Here is a 26236-nt window from a genome sequence, read left to right as displayed (position 1 = left end):
CTTGCTGGGATGTGATTGGAGAAATTGTGGTGTTGGGAAAAAAAGTTTCCTAGTCTGTCAGAAGCTGGTATTGTCAGCTGGGAGATCACGAAGTCCCAAGAGGCCATTGGGTGTTCAGTGAGAAAAGAGGTTACCAAACTGTGGCCCAATCCCTGAGAAAAATCCTGGCCAAGCCCTATTGCAAAAAGAAAAAAGAAAAAATCCCTGCTAAGGCAAACCATAGAGCAGAGAGGGTAGCTTTGTAATTACCACACTTTGGCTCAACTCCTAAAGGGCTGAAACATTTTATTTCCACTTGAGAGAGGCAGCGGTAGCATATCTGGTGGGTAGGCAAGCACTGCCCTAGACTTTTGGATTTTATGCTTCCTGAAGACAGTTTCATTCACCTCTGAAACCCCAGCACCTAGCAAGGATTCTAAGTAAATGAGAACATGAGTAACGACTGCATGCGTGTGTGCATATGTTCGTGCTGGACTCCCCAGTCCACCTCCCCCAACTAGAACCCACTGCCCAGCTCCGCCTGAGGACCGTGGAGATATCAGAGAATGTAACCATGGCCAACGTTACGAGGAGTGTCTCCACTACCCTCCCTGCACATAACCCTTCCCAGCTTCCCTTCATTCCCTCTGTCCCCACGTGCAAAGGGATGAAAGGGATGTCCCTTTCATCCTGGCCTAGAGGTTGGGTCCCAGGGGAGGCTACCAGCCTGGGCGTGGCCATGATCTGACTGGCAGAGACGCACCTCCTGCTGTCCCCTGGCCAGCCTCAAGGAGGTATGAGCTGGCACGAAGCCCACAGCATCCTCTTGAAGTCCTGGGAGATCTAATTACCGAGAGAGGAGAAAGTATTGAGCGAGTGAGGGCCGGGGTTTGGAATAATCATTTTTTTGACTGCTGCAGTTAATGCGAGGCCAAGCTGTAAAACTGTCCCTCTGATGTCCTGATGATGGGCTCCCTCTATGGCTAGCTGTTTGATCTGGAACTGCCAGTTTTTCTGTCAGCCCCCCAAAAGCTTTCCTAAATTGTCCTAACAATTACCATCTTGGGGAGCCAGCCAAGCCTCCAGCCTCCGCTCTGTAATGAAGAAAGTACCGCCATGAGGTTGGAGCCTGATAGAGCCCTCCCTTGGGGCTGGAGTGAGTCCCAGTCCTGCAGTTTCAGTCTGAGTTCGAGGGCAGATTGGGGGACTTGCATCTCATTTCAGTATTATCATCATTTTACAGATGAGGAAACTGAGGCACAGTGTACCCAAGGTCACTTGCCAACAGGTTGCAGAAATGACATTCCAACTCAGGCCTGCCTGACTCAAGCCCCTGGTCTTTCCATGCGTTCCAGGTGCCCTGGAATCTTAGCTATTTTTCCCTCTCCCTATTTCATGTACTTAAATTTCAGAGCCTCCTGGGACACATCATGCCAACACTGTCCGGAAATTTTGTCTCTGAAAAGTACCAGAAATGATGATTTTCTGATAAGTGTTTCTCAGTTAATGGGGATTTTTACCTTTTGCTATAAATATCCAAAAAAGAATTGCCATCAGTAGATGTGGGACTAAGCAGTACAGGGTTTAAGGGTGTCAGCCCACCCGCCCCTCCCTCCTGCTTCGCAGAAAAGCCTAAAGTGAAATGAACAGTGAGAGGCCCATGAACACCTACTAAGCACCAGACATTGGGAAAGCTGCTTCAGTTGTGTCTTCACTTCTTCAGTACGTGTTTCCTGAGTACTTACTATGTGCTAGACATAGTTCTAGGCCCTGCGGATAAATGCAGCCATGAACACAATCAGTGTCACTGCCCATAGAGGGCTTGCATTCGACTGTGGGTGGCGAGCAAAAAAAAAACAAAAACAAACAAACCAAAAAAAAGTAAATGGAAAAATAACTAAGATTGTCCATTGTAGCAAGGGCTCTGGAGGAAATAAGCAAAAGCCTGGACACGAGAATAATAGAATAGATCCTCTGAAATCCTGGGGTCAGGAGGCAGAAAAGACCTGGAGAATGAAAGGACAGCCACCACATGGAATGAGGGGGAGAGTGGGCAAAGTATCGGATGTGGGACTTGAGGGGACATTTGGCAAGAGGTGATGCCAGGACAATGAGCAGGGGCTGATGGGAGCCTGCAGAAGGAGTGTGGGTTTTTCCTCTAAAGTGAGGTATCTGCTGGAGAACAGAGAACAAGAGAGTGACATAATACATTATTTCATTCATTTTCACCAAGGCCCTGCAAAGCAGGTACCAGATCCTCAATCTAGCACTTGAGCAGTGACAGAGGCTGAGAGGAAAGATGGCTCAGCCACTGAGGAGGTGGCAAAGCTACTTGTTGAACCCAGACCTAGGTGAGAATCTCTGCATCACCCAGCCAGCTAGGTGTGGGCATGGCCAGAACCCCAGCCCGTTTCCTATCACAGTGCCCTGCCTCCAAATGTCTTGGCACTTTGTTCTGTTCCTTTTGGTTTTGTTGCTGGGCCTCAGGCTGAATAAAACTCAATGGGATGTGATTTGAGGGTTCACTGGGAACATTCTGTTTCCCCATAAAATTGCAAGCAGCAGCAGAGATGTGTGTTCCAGGTTGCTAAGCAACCAGGTATGACCCAGTGAGCAGTGGGGATGATGATTCTTCCCAGAGAGAAGTGGCTGGTCCACCCACCCTTTCCTCCCCAAAACCTCCCAAGACCCAGACCCTCCCAGCCAGTCAGGAGAACCCCAGGAATTCACAACCAGTAGGGCAAAATACAAAGTAGACAAAAACAGGAGAGGGTGACAATTTCAAACAGACATTAAATGGGCTCCAAAGGAAAAATAGAGAAGGACCTATCCCAATATGTGGGGAAAGTCTTTTAGGATCACAATAGTGGCCCGCACTTTTACCACGTGCCAAACACTGTTTTAAGCACGTTAACATATCATCGTATCTTCCACAATAACCTTATCAGGTAGATACTATCATATTCCCCATTGTAAAGATGGAAAAACTGAGGCACCTGAGGGTTAACATGCCCACCTGTAAGTGGCAGGGCCAGGCAGTCTGGCCCCAAGTCCAACGCCGAAGCAAATGGATGGATGGTCCATCTGAGACATCTGATTGGGAGTCAGCAAGGAGAACTAGAACACACAAGAGGTTTACTCAAAAACTAGAGTTGAATCGATTCAACTCTTCTTAAAGCCTTACTGTGTGCTGGACAATTTACCTTCTACAGAACTGAGGTAAAGAGCTCAAGCTGGTAGAGTAGAGACAGACAGACCATCATAATATTTACCAGAGTGTGGTAGATACTATGAGAGAGAAGGAAAAGATGCTGGGAGAGGATGGCATTGGGGCAAATCCCAAAGGGGAGGTGACAGACCCAGCTATGGAAAAGGACCCAAAGACAGAAGGAGAAGCATTTCAGGTGGCATTTTATCACCTTGTATGGAAACTAATTTTTTAGATGTCTGTCCCCACTCTACCATCACCACCCCGGACCACGAGCAACTCAAAGCAGGGGTCATGCGAATTTATCTTTGTGTCCTTAGCAGACAGCACACATGTGACATTTTGGATGCAGCAATCACAAAATGTTTGTTCAGCCTACTATGCCCCTTTTAAAAATAATAGATAAAACACATTTTGATTACCAAACACAAGGCACTGTTCCAAGTGCCTCACACATAGGCATTTCATCTTTAGAGAAACGCACTATGTATCTATTTTATAGATGAGGAAACTGAGGCATAGAGAGGTGAAGTAACTTGTCGAGAAACTATGCCACACTGCTGGAACTTGGAAAGGGGCCAAGAACCAAGGAATGTAGTCAGCCTCTAGAAATAGAAAAACGCGAAGAACAGATCTGGCCATCGGAGCCTCCAAAGGCACCAGCCCTGTTACCGTGACTTCAGCCCGGTGAGACAGATTTGGGACCTCCAGAACTGTTAAGATAAAAAATGTGTGTTGTTTTCAGAAAGAAAAAAAATGTTTGTTTAAAAGATATGTGAACAAAGATAAAGGAAAGGGGAATGAATGAGTGAGACGGGTCTTCACTGTCAAACGGGGTGTTAGACACCATTTGTTTTCATTTAGAACCATTGTAAGTTCCAGAAGGGAGAAGCAGAAGGCCATAGTGGGAGATAAGAGCAGCCTGTGTCATGGGACAGAAGGTGATGGGACTGGGAGGGAGATCCCGAAGCAGCCATTGCAGCAATAGCCCAATGGGACACGCTGGGACCCCCGATTCAGGTGATGAGCTCAGGAGTGAAGAGGGCCCACCTGTGGGCCCTCGGGTGACAGGAACTGAATCCTTAAACCAGACACATGCAACTTCTCCAGTGTTTAGAATGACCAAAACTTCAGAAACAGTTTGCCAAAGGAAGCACGTGTTCTCCCAAAACAACGCACCTCTAAATAACACTTAGGAGAGAATGTGGCAGGTTTCCAGACAGAGACGTCAGTGGGTGTTGCCACAGATCACTAGATCAGTGTAGGGATGACAGTGACTGCTCCAATGGGATTCACTGAGCATGTTTTCCCAGCGGTCGCTGTGGTTGTCATGTTAGCGTATTAGTGTGAGCCGGGGTCAGTCCGGCACCTTTATCAAGCCTTGGTGCTGCACTCCCCACCACGCCAGCCCCGCACAGGAAGTGCCTAATCCTTCTCTGTTGCACAGGCAGCCTTTGCCAAATCATTGGAGAGACACACAAACAATTTACAAAAGAACAGCCAACAGTGTGCGGTTAAACATCTGCATGATGGTAGATACCGGTGCAATTGCTTAGCTATTCCCAAACGAGATACCCACACGCACCACTGTGATGGGACAAGAGCATGGAGTCTTGGCTTCTCCAGACCTGGGTTCTCGCCTGGTTATGCCACTCGTGGCTGCATGAGCTCAAACAAGTCACGTCACCTCCTGAGCCTCAGTGTCCTCCAAGGAGCGTAGACAAGTCTGTTGGCCTCATGTAGTTTGCTGGGTACATTTAGGGAGTAATTATCAGAGCCAGTGTGTGCATGCATTGCCTCACGTAACCCTCTCCTCAGCCCCCTGGGGTCTGCAGGATCTCCCCCATTTTCTATCCCAAAAGACTTAGAGAAGGTGAGTGACTTGTCTCAGGTCACACCGCTGGAAAGAGCTATGGCTGGAACCACAGTTAATCACTGGACGCTGTGGCCACACAGTTCAAAACATATGGTGACAGCATTACAAAGTTAAGCCCCCAAGTGGGTGCAGAAAATCCACAGAGGGTGGGAACTGGAATTTCTGCTCACCAGTGTATGGCCAGGGCTTGGTGGGATGCTGGTTCGGGGAAGTGCACAGTCACAATGTATTGAATGAATGAATGAATGAATGAATGAATGAATGAATGAATGAATGAGGCCAAACACGTAGCAGTTCAGAACAGGACTCAGGCCAGCTTCCCTGGATCCAAATCCAGCTCTGCCACTTACTAGTTGTGTAAAATGGGATGCTAATAGTCCCTCCCACGAGGAGTCACTTCGAGAATTAAATGCGTTTGTACATGTGAGAGCAGGTAGTGTAGAAGCTGGCACAGAGCAGATATAAGTGTCATCTGTGATGATTGTGATGGTGAGGGATTTAACCAGCGGGTTTCATATGGATGTTGTGATTGTTATAGCTGCTGCTCCAAAGGATCCTTTGTCACAGCCAAGGGTCCTCCCTCTCTCCCACTCTCTCCTTCTCTCCTTTTCCTTCCCTCTCCCTCCCTCCCTCTCTCCCTCTCTCTCCCTCTGCCTTTCCTCCCCCTACAAATACATAGTGAGGATTTACTGTGTGCCAGGCATAACCAAAGACACAAGATGAAATGACATAGGCCTTGCCCTTCAGGAGCCCAAAATTCAATAATCAGAAGAGTCAGTTAAAATACCATTTGATAACTTGTATGGGGGACAAGGCAGTGGAGAGCAGTCATTGGATCAGAGTGGGTGACCAAAGGTGGTTTCTTGGGAAAGGTGCTGTGGCCATCCAAGGAGGGTGAGGGCCAGAAGGGCAGCTGGTCAGGTGAGCGGCCAGGCATAGACGGAGCAGGCACACTGGAGACAGCACAAGAAGAGATGTCTGTCACCAAAGTGACTTGGTCAGTGGGGCGCCCTGCGTGCTGTGTGCCCCACACAGTACAGGTTTGTCCCCTCACTCAGTGGAAGCACCCTCTGTTGGGTGTGGGGCCACAGGGCTGACCCAGAATCCTTAGAAGGCCCCTTATAAAAGGTTAACGGCTTCATCAATGTGAAACAGTTACAAGAGAAGTGTGAAGGAGGATCTCGGAATTTTCATATTCCGAGGACCCTTAGAGCTAATGGAAGTCCCTCAGTCAAGAGGAAGCAGAGGCCTAGCAAGGCCTCCTGGCCAGTGATTAGAAGAGCAACATGAGAGCCAGACCCCAGGGCTTTCTCATACACTCGCTCACCTACTGACCTGTCCTCGCTTGGGTTCCCCAAAAAGCAGTGTGAGTCCAGGATGAGGTACAGGTGCTTTGTGTGGGTGTGGTCTCAGCAGTGAGAGAGTGAGGAGAGGAAAACACAAGAAACAACCGTGTAAGGAGAGCGACTGAGGTGCTTCCTGCTCTGGGCCACAGGGACCCCACTTCAGGGAGCGTGCGGGCTGCGCCCGAGCTGCCCCTCCAACCGTGCAAGGCCTTTGTCCTAACTCCCAGCTCCTGCTGGTCACGGGCTGGGTAACTGGGCGCTTCTGGGCCCCTGCTTGGGAGCACCTAATGAACTCCCAGCTACAGGAAAAGTCCTGAATTGGAGGGCAGACTTGGAGGGCACGTGAGGAGTGTGGCCACCGTGCGCAGGAGCTGCCCGCCATGGCCGTGGCGTGGAGTGTCCCAGGACAGAGGGGCTGTGGCCCTGGGAACCAAAGACAAATGTCACAGCTCCTTAGGAAATAACAATAGTACCAATAATGGCTTCCATTAATTGAGGTATTTCCCCGCACCAAGTGCCATGCTGAGGGCATTATGGGTATTACCTCATGTAATGCACATACATGTCTTGGGAGGTACCCACCAGTGACTCCCAAGGTACAGAAACCAAGGCCCAGAGCTGTTTCTGTAATTTGTTTAAGGTCAGACAGCTAGAAAGTGACAGAGTCAGGATTCAAACTCAGGTCTACCTGACTCCAGCCTTAAGCCTCCTTAAGCCTCCAGCCTCCCAGGTGATCAGAACCTTCCAGGTGGCCCAGGTATAAGGAACATGTCAGGGTTCAAGGCTCTGAAACATTCCTCTTCAAAGGAGGCAGCATGCTGGCGTGGACAGCCCAGAGTGTGGATCCAGACGCCCTCTCCAGCCTTGGAGAGAGACACTTTCTCCCCTCTCTGTGCCTCAGTTTCCTCATCCATAAGATGGGCTACTATAATACCTTTCCAGCCTCCGTCATGAGGATTTTCCTGGTGGGAAGAGATTGCACAAATTTCCTACACTGAGGTTCACCTTCTGGGGAACATGATACAGTAGTTAAGACGTAGGCTCTAGATTCAGATAGGCCTGGAGCTGAAATTCGGAGGATCCATTTCTCTACAGCCCTGTGCCTCAGTTTCCCCATCTGTAAAATGGGGGTAACAAAATGAAGTCATAGGGAAACCATGAGATGTAAATGGAATCATGCCCACATGGGGCCTGGCACAGAGTAAATGCTCAGGGGTGCCATGGAGGCCATCACTGCTTTGACCTTTAGGCGTGAGGCATCTGTGAACCAAGGTGTCTTCATCTTAATACGAGCCTTGCAGACTCGCAGGGCCCACACATGGTAATGGGTGTAGACGCAGTTCCTAAGACAACTTTCACAAGGCGATTCCTCTCAACTTTCTAGGGTCTTCATGGGTTTTCTGATTTGCTTCTTAACTGCCACCTCCCTACCTTCCTTCCCCACTCCCAGCTCTCCCATTCCCCCCAGAATTCTTTCATCCTGAGTGAGAATCTAAGACACCACTTCTGGTCCTCAGAGAAGCTGCCATTGTTAAGAGCAGGAGAAGCTAGTATTACAGAAGTGAAAGCCTCTGCTTTCCTGGCTTTTATTTCTGATATTGGATCTTACCAACAATTGTCTCCCAGAAGTAATTTCAGACACCTACGGAAAGTGTGAGGGATGCCCCCGGGTGAGGCTGAGGCTAGACATGTGTGCTTCCCCAAGTCTTTTAGTGGGGAACTGGCTGGAGGCTCCTACATCCCTCCCCTCAGCAACAAGAACAAAGGAGTCCACTGAGGCAATTGGACACAGAGGGGAGTTACTCGAAAAGACCCCAAGTATCTCCCCTGCCCCCCAGTCCTTAGTCCGAAAATGCCTTAGAGCAGACATTGGAGTTATGCATTGCCCATGCCTTCCCCCTCCCTTCTTATGCAATGTGTCTAGGAGAGGCCACGTGTGGACTGAACATTAATGTATCAGTCCCTGATACCCTCATGCAGCTTGGACTCCGCAGGGGAGTCAAACACTAAGAAAACCAATTACATTATTAGTTCTTAAAATAATGTTAAAATGAAAGTTATTTTCGGGGAGCTATGAGAACATTCAAAAAGGGGTTCAACCTGGGGTGGGGAAATGGTGGCTTCAGCCAAAGGAAGTGCTGCGTTAGGTGACATGAGGAAAGAGCATTCTAAGTAGAGGGAACAGCACATGCAAAGACCCTGAGACAGAAAAGCACTTATGTTGAAGCCACAGAAAATAGGCTGGAAGAGATGAGATATCAGAAGAAAGCAAGGGCCACACTGTACAGAGCCTTCCAGACCTCTCGGCAAGGAGATTGGATTTTCAAGGGCCTGAAATTAACACAGTGCTCTTTACACTTTCACAGCATCCCTCTGACCACTGCGTGTAGAATGGATGGAGGGTGGGAGCAGGGAGACCCGTGAGATGGTTTCTGCAGTCACCCTGTACTGGTATTCGGGTGGTGAAGGAGAGTGGTCAGATCTGAGATAAGTATTTATTTGGGCAGAGGTACACAAAGGTGGTAAGTGATGAAAGCAAAATTCTAACCTAGGAATATATGTCCCCAAGTCCATTCCATCCAAAGGTTCTATGGAAACAAACCTGTATTTTCTTACCGTATGGATTGATTTCCCCCTTTAGGTTAAACTTTGAATTAGTCAAATAAACCACAAACACATTCTCCTCGTTAAAATTAAAATATTTCAGTCGAAGTTAAAGTCCCCTTGCCCACTGCAATTAATCATACGATCCTTTCCCTACTCAGTGGTTCCACCCTCATGTGTTTGGAGCAGATCCTTACGGACATTTTGCTACACATTTACATATATGTGTACCCATAGAAAATGTAAACTATTGTTTTGTTGAGTTTTCTGTTTTACATACATGGAATCAAACTATACACGTGGCTCTGCAACTTGCTTTTTTCACTCAACAGTTTGTCTTGGAAAGCCTTCTATGTTAGTACATATAAATGGATCTCATTTTTTTAAAACTGTTGCATAGTATTTTATGGACTGGATGTACCGCAATTTATTTAGCCCACTCGCTTTCCAAAGACAGAAATGCATTTTTCTATAAATGTTGAAGCTTTTGAAATGCTTGTGGATTTTTTTTCTTTCAAAAATATACGACTTTTATTTATGCCAATGGAGGAACCCACATCACGGTGACAACACAAATATTTAGCAACACCCAGCCTGGTGACTAAGTTTCCCATTTCCCTTCAGGTGCTTGGCATCCCTGGGAACTAGTTCTTGTCCATTGCCAAGTCTCCATTTATAGCAAAAGGCTGTCTCAAGAGCAGCAAGGAGAATGGTGGAGGTGTCGGCTTTGATTTCATTGCTGAAGCAGGCAGCCTGGCATGGTGTGAAAAGAGTACAGCTGTGGAGCTTCAAAGATCTGGGTTCAAAATCCTGGCTTTAGTTGTGTGGCCCTGAGCAACTCACTTTTCCTTTCTGAGCCTCAGTTTGTCCATCCATAAAATGGAGTTTATGATCCCAATCTTATAAAACGGCCAGGAGGATTAAATGCAAGTCACCTGTGTAGAATGATGGTCACGTAAGAGCACATATAGCGCCATCCCCTCCCCCCATCTGCAGCCCCAGTGTAGTGGAGAGACTGGGCAGGGGGGTTGGGGGGTCTTGCATCACGGAAGGGGTTACTCAAGGTCACAAAACAGTGAGAAGACAAGAATACTCTGCCACAGCTGGCAATGCAGTGTAGGGGTGGCACTTGAGTTCAACGGGAGGAAAGGGATTTTTCTGCCCAAATTCTGGACACTAACTGTGTGCCAGGCACTTCGCATCTTGTACTTCCTTTCATCTTCACCCCAGTGGGCAGAGCTAGGTCGTCCCTCTGCTCCAATTTGAGGATGAGGAAACTGAGGCTCAGAGAGATGACACCACTTGCCCAGAAGGTCTCAGAAGGGGTAGAGTCAAGTCTGGCCCTTGGCCCCCTCTGCCTCTCTGCAAGCCGCCCTGGGAGGCTGCAGGCAGCAGTTCTGCAGAGCGCCCCCTCCTGGAATAATAGGGAAGCTCCTTTCTTGATGACATCTCAGATATCTGTGTTCAACATCAAGACCCTTCACAGAAGGAGAGGAAAATGGCTTTTTGGGCTCCATTTTCCCAAAGGGATGAGATAAAGGCTTCTCAGGGTCACCTCAGGACAGTCTGAATCAAATCCCTTAAATGACAGAGAGAGAATATGAAATGGCCATAATTTGTGTGTGCTCAGTAAGGCTCAGCTCTTTAAAGTACACTTGAGCAAGATGAATGTCCCCTCCCTTGGTGAAAAGGGCCTGGGCCAGGAGTCAGGAGACCAGCCCCGGCTCTGCACCTGGATTACCCTGTATCTGGGCCAAGTCATTTTCCCGTCTCAATTTTCCCACCTGTCAAGTAGGAGTGAGACTGGATGGCCACAGGACTTGTCTTGCTCTAACAGTGGGGGGACCAAGCAGAGGTGACTGGGGTAGCTGTAGGGGTAGATTTATCAGATTTAACAAAGAAAAACACGGGCTTTTCTCCCCCGGAGCTGAACTGGACCTGCAGGTCTGTGGTGAGCCGTGGACGTGGGTCTCTGTTCAGCAGGATGGGATTTGTTAAAGTTGTCGAGAATAAATAAGGCCTACTTCAAGAGATACCAAGTGAAATTTAGAAGACACCATGAGGATAAAACTGATTACTATGCCCGGAAATGCTTGGTAATCCAGGATAAAAATAAATACAGCATGCCCAAATACAGGATGATTGTTCGGGTAACCGACAGAGATATCATTTGTCAGATTGCTTATGCCCGTAGAGAAAGAGATATGATAGTTCGTGCAGCTTATGCTCATGAACTCCGAAAGTACGGTGTGAAGGTTGGCCTGACAAATTATTCTCAGCGTATTGTACTGGCCTGCTGCTGGCCCACAGGCTTCTCAATAGGTTTGGCATGGACAAGATCTATGAAGGTCAGGTGGAGGTGACTGGAGATGAATACAATGTGGAAAGCATTGATGGTCAACCTGGTATTTGGATGCAGGGCTTGCCAGAACTACTACTGGAAATAGAGTTTGGGGGACCCTGAAGGGAGCTGTGGACGGAGGCTTGTCTATCCCTCACAGTATCAAACGATTCCCTGGTTATGATTCAGAAAGCAAGGAATTCAGTGCAGAAGTACATCGGAAACATATCATGGGTCAGGACGTTGCAGATTATATGCGCTACCTAATGGAAGAAGGTGAAGACGCTTACAGGAAACAGTTCTCTCAATACATAAAGTACAACATAACTCCAGACATGGTGGAGGAGATGTCAAAGAAAGCTCATGCTGCTATACGAGAGAATCCAGTTTCTGAGAAGGCTAAGAAAGAAGTTAAAAAGAAGAGGTGGAGTCGTCCCAAAATGTCGCTTGGCAGAAGATGGGGTAGCGCAGAAGAAGGCAAGCTTCCTCAGAGCTCAGAAATGGGCTGCTGAGAGCTAATAAACCGAACCACAGTTTACTATGAAGATTTTTCATATAGGCAATAATAAACTTATAAGCAACTGAAAAAAGAAGATGAAAAAAGACAAATACGGGACATCCAGTTAAATTTGAATTTCAGATAAACACACTAATAACGTTTTTATTATTAGTGTGTCCCCAATATTATATAGGACACAACTTATACTAAAAGTTATTTGCTGTTTATCTGAAATTCAAATTTAATTGGATGTCCTATATTTTATCTGGCAACTCTATTCAAGGCCCCCGGCTCCACTGAACCGCCCCATTTTTTGGTACAGATAATTGATATTTTCACTGGCCACCTACCTTCCACCCAAATCCCCACCACGTGCTTCCATACTCCCCCCTTCTTAATTCCCTGCCCATGTGAAAATTCTGGAGGTCGTGAGCTAAGAGGTTTTGTGAGTCTAAGAATTCCTACAGTGGAGACGGGGGGTGAAAATTCAGCCTGTCTTGGGGAAAAGACAAGTGGTGGCTGTAAGTCAGTGGAGAAATTCTTATGCACATGTGTGTCAAGATGCTGAGAGGGACACGGTGTCTGAGGTGCTCACAAGTGACTAATCCCACTCTGTGCCACGTCCATGTGCATGCACATAAACTAGTGGACACCACGTCCCGTGTTTACAGGGAAACTAGCCGGTGCCGTGGCCGTGCACGTTCACACCAGCCGTCCAGTGCTGCAGCACAGCTGTGTGCTGCATCTGCGTGTGCCTGTGCGTGGCTCAAGGCCAGGTTTGTGTGAGCACGTGAACCAGGAAACACTACCCGTGGCAGCACCTGTAGTTCTTAGAGACCCTGGATCCATAGAAAAGCCCACCTGGGACCCTTACGGATCAGAGAGACACGCTCACCCTTGCCCCTACCCCGTGCCCTTCGGGAACAACACCATGATGTGATGGTCAATGCCAAGTACATGCCCGCCATGCCCCTGGCCTTAGCTCTGTCCTGAACTGAGAGCGGCTGCCTAAGACCACAGGGATGCCAGGCTGGGCTCTTCCCGCACAGGCGCTGTCGGGCGCAGGTTTGTTCAGCGGCTCTTACAGGTGGCACATGGCCTCCCTTGTGTGCAGGCAGCTCTGGGTGGCCTCAGCACCCACATCTCCATGTCTGATCGCCAGGGAGGCAGGAGAGGATAGGGAGGCAGGTTTCCTGCAGGCCTACTGTGTGCGGGCCTACTGTGTGCTGCGAAAGTCCTCCTCTAGGGGATGGTGGAATGAGCGTCCAAATGATAGCGGCAGGAAAAAGTGGATCTCAGTTGGCGTTTGACCCCCCAGGGCCAAAACCTGGCACGGGAGAGATGCCCAATAAATGTGTTAGTGAATGAATGACCCAGGTGACAGATACTACCTGGGAAGGACAAGAAGGATGGTTTTAGGCACGGCCGGAGGAATGAGTGCGGGAGACCTAGATTGGTCTACGTATTAGAATTGCTTTGGCGCATTTGAGCAGCAGGCGGTCAGGCTGGAGCAGAGGGAAAAGATCATAACCTCCCTGAGCAAAGAGGGGTGTGGAGTTTTACAGGAAGGGGTGAACGAGGCTGTTCCCCTTCTACGACAAAGGGTTTCAGGGCATGACCAAGCCCGCCAGCTCCACACCCGGCCCCAGGTCGCTGTCCAGGCCCGCCCACAGTCCCCTAGGAGATAAAGCAAGACAGGATCAAGACAAGATGGCTTTTACAATAAGGTTTCTGCTCCTGGCCTAAATATGGCTTAACAGAGGGGTTGTCCTTGCTGGGTAAATTGAGGAAGGCTTTCAGGAGGTGGCGGTAAACTTTCATCTGGGTCTCAGAAGACTAAATATGGTAGCTCAACAGAGGGGAAGGGTAGGTGTCCTGGGTAGGAGCCAGATGAACCAAGACAGAGACAGATAAATGCCAGGCATGTTATGGGGCCTGTCACTTGTCAGGAAAGTGGGACGAATACAGCAGGACTGAGAGTGAGACGGGAAGAGTCCTTTGGACAACATCAGAGAGGCTCCCGTGAGCCCAGGAGACGGGTGCAGCTGTGAATGGGGAGCCATTGAAGGTTGTAGAGCAGAGCAGGGACGCCGACAGAGCGACCTTGAACGTGAGCTCCTGAACCCACTCTGCCCAATCCGTCTCTTCTGTTCTCCTTTCTCTCCCCACCTTGTTTCTAATGTCTCTTTCTCCAAACTTTTTCAACCACCAACAGAAGACAGAGAGTCTGAGTGTGGTCTCTGCATCCCCGTTAGCTCAGGTCTGGGTTTGTCAGCTTTTCAAATCACAACACGATTCCCTGCTCTGCCGCCTCAGGGCAGGTTGTGAGCCTGACGGTGGGCAGCTTTCAGGGAGGGAGAGTGGCCCTCCAGGAGCAGGCAGCCCCTGCAGAAGTGAGGGACGGTAGACTCAGGCCAGGCCCAGGCTCTGTCCCTCACCGCTGAGTGACCTGGACAAGATGCTGCCCTCAGCCCGACAGTAACCCCCAGGGCCAGGGTTGTCGGTGTGGCTCAAAGCACCGAGCAACTTAGTTCCCGCTCTCCCTCTCCCCAGGGCAGTGGTTTTTCAACCAGGGCCTGTATTCGGGTCCCCTGGGAAGGGCTGTCACAATGCAGACGCCTGAGAATTTGCATTTCTAACGTGTGTCCAGGTAATGCTGAAGCTGCTGGTCCCTGAATCACAAACACCTCCACCTGGCTGTGTGTCCCCAGGGAGCGCTTAGACTCCCAAGGCCCCACGCCATGCCCCAGCCCAATTCCATCGTGATCTCCAGGTTTGGAGCCCAGACATTAATGTTGTTCCAAGCTCCCTGTGATTCTAATGGACAATCGAGTCAGGAGCCAGTGCCTTCAGGAGCGAGTGGGGGGGGTAGCTCAATAGTAGCAGCGGGTGCTTCCCGAACTCTTACCATGTGCCAGGTGCCGGGCCACGCACAATAGGCATGCTCCACTGGCTTTCCGAGGTAGGCACTGCACAGGAGGAAGCTAAGGCCCAGAGCAGGGAAGTCACCGGCCCAAGGTCACAGAGCTGGCAAGTAGTGAGGCTCTGACCCCGGTCTGCCCTCCTGTTCATTCTTTTGTCTGGAACATCAGGAATCCCCCAAATACCCAGCAGTGATGCCTTTGCAAGCTGCCCGCTCTCCTGGCCTCTGACAGGGTATGTGCGTGTGGACTCCCCTTCCCGCATGCAGCCCCACGCCACACTCCTGCGTGTGCCCACACTGCGCACGCACACACAGCCACTCCCCCGACTGTGCACGTACCTGCACAGACACAGTTACACATCTGCCTCTGGGAGGCCTCACGGGCACTGCCTGGTTTGAATCTCATTTCTGTTTTTTAAATACATGCAGCAGGCCCATAAAGCCACCTTTTGTTTACTGGGAAAGCACTTGTAATTCGTTTCATCTGAAATGTCCTAAGCACCCCAGAGTTGACAGGATCAATGACTCACATCAGCTTAATCAGGGAGGGTCACTGTAAGGCATTTGTTCCGAGCAGACGCAGCCCACCCCTGACTAGATCAGGCTGGAGCAGAGCAGTCGTGAGAGCTGAGCTCTGTGGCAAGAGGCCTGACTCAGTTGCCCTCCCAACAGAAGGACCCTGCGCCTCAGTGTACACACCTGCATAATGGGGTGATCACAATAGAAGAGGAGGGTTTTACAGTTCACAAAGCACTGTCAGAGCCTTGGTTCTGTTTGATCCTCAAATGAGAACCAGAGAGGGTGAGTGATCTACTCAAAGTCACACAGCAAGTAAAGAAGCATCCAAACCAGGTCACAGAACTAAGGTAGGGGTGTGTTGTGGCTGTGATGGTGAATTCGGACACATCTAAGACAGTGGCAATGCCGACAGAACTATCTGGGAGGCATATTCCGGGCCCAGAGCAACAGGAGTCGTGGTAGTGTGGTGGTTACCTAACTGCACCTATCATGTATGAGGGCCAGTGTGTGCCAGGCACTGTTTATACACGTCATATATCATAATCCTGATCCTCCGTCAGTCCTGCAAGCCACGTGTACTTTTATCCCATTGCACAGAGGTGGAAACTGACGCTCCTGATTGGCCCAAGGCACTAACTCTGAACCAAAGAGCAGCTGGGATTTGAACCCAGGTCTGAGGTCATTGGAAACAGGGGCTCCCACCCACACCACCTCTGGAAGCAGCCCGCCCTAGGCTCCCTGCTACCTCTCCCCTCGCCCCTGCCCAAGGCCGTGGCCTCCTGCCCCAGCATCTGAGGGAGCAGTTCGTTTTTGTGGTAGCACTGAACGGCAGGTGGAAAGTCTGGGCGACGTGATTATTGTGCTTCCTTTTTACTTGAAATCATTTGCTCAGGCAGCAAACAGGTTCACTCTCCCCCCGACAATACTCCCCCCCACACACACCCCACCCCCGAATATCGTCCAGGTTCAGTGGGCAGAGTTCACTCCAACTCCTACTGGGGGTTAAAAAAATTCTCTGGGTCCCTTGGCTGGAAACAGGGATGGTCAGCTTCCGGAGGGTCACAGAGCAGAGAAAAAGGTGAGAGGTCCCCTAGAGGGCCTGGAACCCTCACCCTAAGCCCCTCCCAATGGCCAGAGGGCCCTACTTTTGGTAGAGCCCAGCCTGTCAACATAAGGTGCTTTGTTTCAGTGCCCCACACATAGGAAGAACAAACCCCTGTCCCCAGTTACCAGGGCAGAAAGTAAGTTATATTTTATGTCTCGATTCTCTTGTCTCGCCCCCTCATTCTGACCTCTAACCCAGCCTCTGTGCCTTTACTTACCTGAACAGCCCCTTTTTATTCTGACTGATTATGCATGTCCTCCAAAGCAGCTTATGAAAGTGTGTCTCCTACAGAAAGATTTTAAACAACTGGAGGAAATTCAGACAAAGGGAAGAAAGGAGAAGGAAGATCATGACTCACAGGCACAATCCATGCCACTCCAGTGCGACTCCAAGAGGAGGACTGCAAAGTCAGTGCAGAGCCACCAGGCAGGCAAGGGGAGAGGAAAACAAGTGGAGTTCCATGAGCCAAAGTCTCCAGTAGGTCACCCCCTGTTCTCACCCCAAGGCCTGTGTCATGACCCTGTGTGACACATAATAGATGTGTTCTCCTCTGTGGGGACCATCTGCCCCTTCTCCTGAGGGGCAGACTAGGTATGCTCCAGCCACATTGGCTTTTTCCAAGCTCTTTGGGGCCTTGGAAGCTCCTCTCCCCCTCAACCCACACCCTTTCACCTGATTAACCCCCACTTTTTCTTCCAAGCTCACCCAGTTACACTTCCTCCAAGAAACCTTCCTAGCAGCCCAGTCTGCCTCACTGCAGTGTCCCCAATATGTAGAACAATGTTTGGCTTATAGTCGGTGCTCAATAAATATTTGTTAATTGGTTAAATGAGCAAGTGGATGATTGGATGAACACCATCTAATACAACCCTAACCACTTTCTGTACCTTGAGAGGGGCTGAACAGGAGAGGGGGAACTCGGGCCTCTTTAGCTCGGAGGCTCCTGAGTCCCTGAGGCCCTGGCATCTGGTGACAGGACGCCCAGGGCAGGCCGTCCAACCTGAGCATGCATTCTCCCCTCCCCCCCTACATCAACCATCCACTGTAGCTCACCTTTGAGGAGGTCCTGCCCTCTGCCCGCGGAAGAAACTAAGCTAGCGCTCGCTGTCCCCCTGAGCTTTCCTTGCAGAGCCAAGGTGGGACCCATGTTCAGGTCAGAGAGCTTTCATTCACAACTTCCAACTCCCCGAGGGCCAGGCACATGCCCTTGCTGAGCCAGACGTCGGGATGTTTATGTGGAATCACTTATGTTCGCAACAAATTTCCGTTTGTTTAAAATACAGTGTCCACCAAACGAAAACCCCTCTGATAGCCTGAGGCTACCGTTTGCAGCACTCAACCCTGGGTCCAAAATAGCTGAGAAAAGAGAGGAAGGTATTCGAAGAAGAGGAATGGGGAAACTGGCAGAGGCAAAGGTTTAAGGACTGGGAAAAAATCCAGTTTGTGTCCAGGACAACTGGATAGAGATGAATTTAGGAGCAAGGATTCCTCAAATGTCCAATGACAGCAAGCAGCCATTACAACAAATAATTCCTGTACAACCAACGTCCCCCACACTTCGCACTTGGCTTTCTCCTTTTCTGTAATTAATAGAACACACAAATTCTGACTGCAGTAGAGGAATTGGGACAAGTGCTGGAGTATTTTTTACTGTGAAGGCACACTCCTCTCACCCGTATAGGTTAGAGAGCATTCACACATTCCCCTCTGTTTGGCTCACCACAGCCTAGGGGTGATTTTGTTCCCACTTTGTGGAGGACAAAACTGAGTCTCTGAAGGATGAAGCAGCTGGCCCACGTTCACCTACAAACCGGACTCGTCACTCAGTGTTCTGTCCTCTGCCTCTCGTACAAAAAGAAACACGTTTGAAGACCCACAGCCCCACACAGCGTCTGACATCAATTTCCATGCATTTGTGTTTCTGAATTTTCAGTGCCTGGCTGGCCTCGTCCAGCAATATTTGACACAGTGTATTAATTTTTAATATGCTAATGTGTGAGATGTCCTTTAATCTAAATTGAATCTCCAACACCATTTGCCGCTCATGCTAGCCTCGGTTGCTTCTGCTCCCCAAGCTAGGCATGTTAATTTTCAGCCAGGAGGCGGGGAGGCTACACAATCCTGGGAAAGAGGTGACAGGGGGGCTGGATCAGGTGAGCTGTCCCACCTATAGGTCCTCAGAACCACCAGCTAAGCCAACCTTTCATGTCACGTGTGGGGAAACTAAGGCCCAAAGAGGAGAAGTGGCTTGCCTGTGGCAAACCCTTCTGCTGTGCCTGTCCTCATCTGGACTGCCCCGCCTCCCGTCATGTTATTGAAATCTCACCTGTCCAGTCTTCCTCCTCTAGGAGGGCGTGATGAATTGCTCACACTGCCTAAAGCTGGACAATATAGTATAATATCCTCACCTGATGCCAGGCACAGCACTGAACCTTACACAAGGTGTCCCACTGAAGTCTCATCCCACCCCTGTGAAGCAGGCCCTGCTGTTGTCCATTTTACAGATGGGGAAACCCCATGGAGGCACTAGCGGTAAAGTCACTCAGAGCTAGGATTTGAATCCATGACATCTGAGTCCAAACCCCACCTGAGTTCTTGGGGCTTGGTATCCCCAACTCCAGCTCAGGGAAAGAGGGTGAGCGAGACATTATGGCCACCATCTGCCACCTCAGTCACCTACTATGAGCCTCAACACTGAAAGTGCCCATCTTGGATTTATATACTGGGGTGTTTATTGTTATGGAAATAGCTGTAGCAGAATCCACAAACATTGTTATTCTCAGAGCTGTTATGTCTGAAGAACAGAGGACCTCTCAGAGGCCTGTGGGGAGTAGGACAGGGCTTGGTGCTGGGGAGGGGAAGTGACAGAAAGGCTATTCTGCTCTGTTACCTCCCCCTCCCAGCCTCCGCCCTCTTCCTAACCCACAGCCTCTGGGGCCTCAAACTAGCAACCTGGGCACCGAATCTAGCTACGGGTCTGTTGTATTTGGCCCTGGAATATTTTTACTGGGGAGTGTTTACATTAAATTCCAAGTGTCCAGGTTCTTTTAGAAGATTGGAAGCCCTGCCGCACTGGGCCCACACTCCCCACAGGAGCTGAGCGATAGCTGCCCCCTTAAGAAGGACTGAGGGTCTTCACTTTGCCCCACGCCCCCACCCCGCTGTTGTCTCCCATCACCCACTGCACTCATTCACAACACCTGCCTGGCCCTCACAGCTATTCGAATTTGCAACCCCTGATCTCTGCTCTCCCCCAGGACCCAGGGTCTCAATGCCAAGCCTCTGAGTCCCCAGTGTGACAGAACCGCTGAGCTGTGGCCAGACTCCCAGAAGTAGAGAACATCCACATCTTCAGTGGCTCACACTATAGATTCCAGAATGTTTGAATACAGACCTTCAGAAGATTTGGAGACCCACCTCTCTCTGAATCACTCAGGAGGGGCCCTGGAGATGGGCTGGCCCTACCCCCTCCAAGCTGCTTCTTAGTGAAGCTCTTTATTTACACCAAATCTTAGGAAGAGCCCCAAAATGTGAGCTCTTCAGGGCCTGCAGACCTTGGAACCCTGTATCCTTAGGGACTACCCATCCTATCCAACTCCCCCTATTATCAAGATGGGGAAACTGAGTCTCAGAAAGGAACTAGGTGACCAAACTGCTCCCAGAGGCCAATGTTGACTGGTCATAGCCCCCTTCCTCAGAGACCCACCATCCTCTTGAACTCACCCTTCTTCCCTTTCTCAAAACCTACTCCCAGGAGAAAGCCTGAAACTCACCCACACCACGGTGTCGGAACTGATGATGGCTTCCCCTTCCCACAGAATCCGAAGGAAATACAGCTTTCAGTTAAAAGAATGAAGAAGCCCCAGTAGAACTTCAGACATTGGCTATGGGTAAAATTAAACACAGGAGGGAAGACAAGGAGCCTTCCTGCAGTTCCTAGAATCACACTGGCGTGCCTGCTTGCTCTGTATATGGGCATATTAGCCATCCCAGCATGGAAAGGGGCGGGCAACATCTCCATGTGCTTAGAACAGAGCTGGCTTGGGTTCTCAGGACCAAGGAGCTGCTCCAAGACAGCAGCTGGGTCTCATGAAGGCCTCAGTCTCCCTGTCTATAAAATGGACATTACCCTGCTCTGGGCTCCCTCATTCTCAATGCACAGGCATGAAATTGGATCTCCAGAGCTTATCCACACTGATAGGCAAAGTGGGTGTAGGGTCTCCCCAGGTACAAGCTAACCCCCACCCCCGGCTCTCCTGCAAGGTCTTAGCCAGTCTGGCTCTTAGAGGCTCCTGAAGGAGGTCTTCCTGTCAGCATCAGAAGAGGCTCTGCACCTAGAACCCCAGACGGAACATGACCCTCTCCCTGTACCCCTGAACCATAGACTGCTGGACTCCCAAGACCACTGAGTTCTTATGTCCATGAGCCACCGGGCTATTCCCTTCACAACACTCTCCCCAGCACCCAGGACTGGGCTAGGCCCACGTGGAGGCCTGAGAAATGTGGGTTGAGTGAATGAATGGAGAAATGAGCCAATAAACGACAAACTATTAGCACCCCAGAACCATCTGGCATGAGATCACTCACCCCCATAACTAACAGCAGAAAGTTCCATCACTCTGACCCCAGCATCCTCGTAGGGGTGCTCTTCTGGGGACCCCCCCAGGTCCCTGAGCCTGAGACCAGAGGTCCCATAAAGGGCGTGCCCCTTTCCCTCCCCTCCCTGTCCACCCCCCAGCTATCCTCATGAAGCCACAGGTGAGCTGGGGCCGGGCTGGCCTCCAGGACAGGACAGACATTGCCCTGCTGCAGGGGCCCGTTCATGCTGCAGTCTTTGTGATGATACCCCAGGCCAGGCTTGTAACACTCAGGCATGTCACCTGTACAGTCGGTGGGGGGATACTAAGGTGGTGAGTGCCTTGAGTGCTAGACTGTGAGTGGTCCACCCCCAAGACACGAAGGCCCAGGTGGGATGTGGGTCAGGGAACGGGTAAGCCCTGCTGTGCTCAAGGCCATGCTAGACGTGAGGGCACAGAGCCTTGGTCTGCCTGGGGTGGAGGGAAGTCTTCTCAGCAGAGGCCCTGAGAATGGGCTCACCAGTGGAGACGGCAGGAAGGGCTCTCCTGGCTCACTGCACAGCGTGAGCAAGGCAGGCCGTGTGCCAGGGCACTTGTTAGGGGAAAAGTAAATGACATGCCAGTGACTTGGGGTGACACAGGGCAGCACCAAACGAAGGAGAGGAGCAGAGGGGCCCCGTGGACAGTACAGCTGGCCCCGCCCACTGGCGTTGGCCTCTGTCTGCCACACCGCTGAATTTTCACAGTGAAAGGTTCACTTTCAGGCTCCTCTTCTAAGGCACAGCTGCACCTGGAGGAAGATGGCGCCCGAAACACTATCATCAGTAGAGCGTCCACCCTCCCCCAGGTACTGGACGCAGGTATCCCCTGGGAGGTCAGCTCCTTGGGCCAGGCGCTCTGTCTGCCGTGTTCGCCGTTCTATCCCAGTGTCCAGAACAGTGCCGGGCACATAGTAGGTGCTCAACAAACAGTCACTTGACTGCATGCATTATCTCATGAGATGCTCACAGGCTCCCATGGGTGAGGTGCCATCACCATCCGCGTTGAAGAGGAAGACGGTGAGGCTCAGAGCGCTAGGAGCAGGGGCTGGCATTCTACCCCCGGCAGAGGCCTCGGAGTCTGTGCTCAACAGGGAAGGCGAGTGCAAAGCAGGAGCAAGGGCGCAGGTGCCAGGTGGGCATGGTGGTGTGTCTTCACTTCCCGGGGCGGCTGTAACAAATGAGCACAAAGAGGGTGGGTAGCTTTGAACATGAGAAATGTATTCTCTCCCAGTTCTGCGGTCCCGAAGTCCAGAAGCAAGGTGTTGGCCGTTCTCCCTCCAAACGTTCTAAGGAACATTGCATTCCTGCTTCTTCCAGCTTCTGTTGGCTCTGGGCCTCCGTGGCTTGTGGCTGCATCACTCCAATCTCTACCTCCGTCTCCACATGGACTTTTTCTCTCTCTGTCTGTATATTTCCCTCTCTGTCTTTTACAAAGACGCTTGTCATTGAGTTTAGGGTCTATCCAGATAATCAGGGTGATCTCATCTCAAGATCCTTAATTACAGCTGCAAAGACCGTTTTCCCAAATAGGGTCACCTTTACAGGTTCTGGGGGCTAGGACTTGGATATATGTTTGGGGGAGGCCACCATTCACCCCACTACGAGGTATCTCTGGCATTTCCCAGGTGCCCGTTCTGGGCCCAAAATCGAGCACTGGGTGCTGGGCTCCTGGCTGGTGCCTGCAAGGTTCCTGTTCTATTTCTTCCCTGTCTCTGCCCTTTGCCATGTGACCAGCCCCACTTGGGACAATTCCAGCAACGTGTGTTTGTCTCTCCTGGGCCCTCCAGACCAACTTCTCTGCACTGTGTCCACAGGTTTGCCGGGTACCGCTTCAGACCTAGAAAAGAGAAAGCAGATTTTTGGGCAAAACTTCATACCTCCAAAGAAGCCAAAAACCTTCCTGCAGCTAGTGTGGGAGGCGCTGCAAGATGTAACGCTGATCATCCTGGAAATCGCGGCCATCATTTCCCTGGGGCTCTCCTTCTACCACCCGCCTGGCGAGAGCAGTGAAGGTAAGACGGGGGAGCCTCGGACCCCCGCTTCCCTCCCTGCAACGTGCATGTCCAGCCACAATGGAGGGTGCCACAGCTGAGGGCTCATGGCTAGTGCTCCTTCCAGGTGAGAAAACCAAGGCCAAGGCACAGGGCCAGTGAGTGGCCACACCAGACCCCAGGCTCAGCCGCACCCCCAGTGAAATGCAAGCGTTGGACCAACAATAGGAATAATTACAGTGAGCATTTTTTGAGCACTTACAGTATGCCAAGCTCTGGGCTGAGATGCTCTCCTAACAATTCCATGAGGTAGGGGCCATGATTACGTCCATTTGAAAGACGAGGGAACCAAGGCACAGAAAAGGACGTTAATTTGCTCAAGGACACCCAGCTAATAGAGTCCTTAGGCTTTTGCAGTGGAACTTGTTCAAAACAGTGTTGCTCAGGCCCCTCCCTGAGAGAGTCTGGTTCTATTGGACAGAATCCAAGTGAGGGTGCTCAGACATCTGTCCAGACTGCTTTCTGAGGGCTCCCCACTCTCATGTCTGAGGACAAAGCCCCCAAATTGCTTACCCAGTGAGCTGCATTCACACTCTTTGATTTGATGGTGCTTGACAATCCCATTCACAGATATCCTTCTCGGGTCCCCTGACCTCTGGGTACTCCAGCATCTAAGGGACTGTCCTTCAGCTCCAAAGCTGGGCTTCTCCTCAGAACCCCCAAGTCACTTGCTCCTTGCGGCCTGCAACGATGACAAAATTCATGATGACATCAGAGCTCTTTGCACTGGATATTCTAGAATACGGATTGCAAACTACGGCCCATGGGCCAAATCAGGCTCACTTTGCTGTTTTTGTATGGACCATTTGCTAAGATTGGTTTTTACATTTTTTTTTTAAGAGTTTATTGGGGAAGGGGAACAGGACTTTATTGGGGAACAGTGAGCACTTCCAGGCCTTTTTTCCAAGTCAAGTTGTGCTTTCAGTCCTAGTTGTGGAGGGCGCAGCTCAGCTCCAGGTCCAGTTGCTATTGCTAGTTGCAGGGGGCGCAGCCCACCATCCCTTGCGGGAGTCGAGGAATTGAACTGGCAACCTTGTGGTTGAGAGCCCACTGACCCATGTGGGAATCGAACCGGCAGCCTTCGGAGTTAGGAGCACGGAGCTCGAACCGCCTGAGCCACCGGGCCGGCCCGGTTTTTACATTTTTTTAAAGGTTGAAAAAAATCAAAATAATACTTTTTGTGACGTGTGACTTTTACATGAAATTTATTTCATTGTGTAAAAGTAAAGTTTTATTGAGACACTCCCATTTCTTTTCCGTATTGTCTATGGCTGCTTTCCCACTACAGTGGCAGAGCTGAGTAACTGTGACAAAGACTGCATGGCCCACAGGCCTGAAATATTTACTATCTGGCCTTTTACATAGAAAGTTTGCCAACCTCTCTCCTAGAAGGTCAGGGTGGGACGTTTTGCCTCAAGAAAACCATTCTCCCTCTCAGTGTGAAAAGAGAATAAAATGGTTGAAGACACAGTTTCTGAAGTCAAGCTCCCCTGAGTTAGAAACTTGTCTCCATCACTTCCCAGCTGTGTAACCTTAAGCAAGTCACTTTCTTCCTCTGATCCTCAATTTCCTCATCTGCAAAAGTTTCCTCCTCGTAATAACCCTTCCAGGGTAAGTGAGCCCACCTGGAAGGGTTGTTGTGACGTGGAGATGAAGGGACATGTGGTCAGTGTCGGACAGCCTGGCACATAGCAGACGCCCGGTGGGTGCTGACCTGCTGGCATCATGGGTGCGGCTGCCCTGGGCGTCCTCCTCTGCGTCTTCGCCTGGGACCTCATCTCCTGTCGTTGCGTGAGAAGGACTCAGCCTCTGCGCCCCTGCTCCCCCTTCGTGTCCTCGGGCCCGGCTTGGTTCAGCGTGAGGCACACACTGTGAGGCTCATGCTGCATCGTGTTCCCACGTGAGGAGTCTCGGTCTTGCGAGGGCCTCCAAGTCTGAGGGGGGACACTGTACCATGGAGGCAGGAAGCACCACCCCACCCACCCAGGGAGGGTCCTGGAGCAAAGCCACTCTTCTCAAAGTCAGGACGTAGGACTCCTAATGGAAAACCTGGATCTCCACCCAACTTTTCATTCCAGAAACTGAGCACCTACTCCGGGCTAGAGATTTACCAACTTGATGACTGCTTTCCTTTATGATGGTAAAGGTTTTTAAACCTTGATCACATGATAGCTAGACAGATATGCACACAAATATTATAGGATACATGGGAATCACATAAGACATATCGTTCTGTTGTTAGATTGTTATAACCTGATTTTCCATTAGTAGGACATTATAAACACATGTCTTTATTAATTATGACGACATTTCCTAATGAATGTGATGCATAAATAGTTGAACTAGGTTCGCTGCTTCAGGAAAGCAAATAAAAAGGGAATAGCATGTAAAAAATAAGCATTGTGGGCCTCCTTTCCCCAAATGAAGAGGTGTCTCTGAGATTCCCTGAATACCTGTTCTCCCTAAACCCTCCCAAGCCCGATTTGCCTGAGAAACCAGATAACCAAGTCTATTAGGCCAACTGCCTCAATTTTATACATAATATTACTAAGTTGATTTTTTTTTTCTGCATGATCTCTTTCCAAAGAGGGTTTAAAGACATAAGAAGGACACAACTCACAAGATGAGATCAAATAGACAGAAAGCAAATAAACCAACTGTATTTGCTACCATGAGTGAGATATAAATTTGACTTTCAGCTTCCTGGCAGCCAAGGCAGAAAGGGAATTAGGATGATTTGCATAGCTGAAGTTATCCGTAGGAGGATAAACAGTTATTTAGGAACATAGTATGTCCCCTGACAAAGAACTCCAAGATGAACTTTTACATAAGACCTTATGACATACAGGATGGGCAGCAATTGTTGCAGAAGTTTTATAGAAAATGTAGAAGATTATACATGGCTACTTGAATAACCTTGAACAGAGCTCAGAGTGCAACACAGAAGCATAATAATAACGATAACTGTTCTTACTATTTTTATAGCCACCACTAGTTGGGAGCTTTTACAGTAGAAGTTCATTTGATCCTTAAAACAATGCGGTGAGAAGGTGCTATTGTTATCCAGGAAACTGAGGCCCTGAGATAGGAAATGACTTGCTCAGTCACGCTCTAGGAAGTGCAGGACCATGACTCAGGCAGAGACGTTCTGACTTCTGAGCACTTGT

General features: G+C 50.0%; 1 protein-coding gene and 1 pseudogene across 13 annotated transcripts in view; both read left to right on the top strand.

Moving 5' to 3' along the window:
* ATP2B2 (ATPase plasma membrane Ca2+ transporting 2) overlaps positions 1–26236 on the top strand; it is a 358541-nt gene that overhangs the window by 252511 nt on the left and 79794 nt on the right. For all 12 annotated transcript variants that reach the window (XM_081072392.1, XM_081072393.1, XM_081072391.1 and 9 more), the window contains one exon: positions 22833–23030. In XM_081072392.1, coding sequence (XP_080928518.1) covers positions 22833–23030 — 198 coding nt within the window. The remainder of the gene's footprint in view (positions 1–22832; positions 23031–26236) is intronic.
* Positions 10998–11873, top strand: LOC308507444 (large ribosomal subunit protein uL18-like; annotated as a pseudogene). Its single transcript has one exon. The product of its transcript is annotated as a large ribosomal subunit protein uL18-like (transcript).

Source organism: Rhinolophus hipposideros (assembly GCF_964194185.1).
Source record: "Rhinolophus hipposideros genome assembly, chromosome: 14".
Lineage (NCBI taxonomy): Eukaryota > Metazoa > Chordata > Mammalia > Chiroptera > Rhinolophidae > Rhinolophus > Rhinolophus hipposideros.
This window is presented reverse-complemented; position numbering and strand designations above follow the sequence as displayed.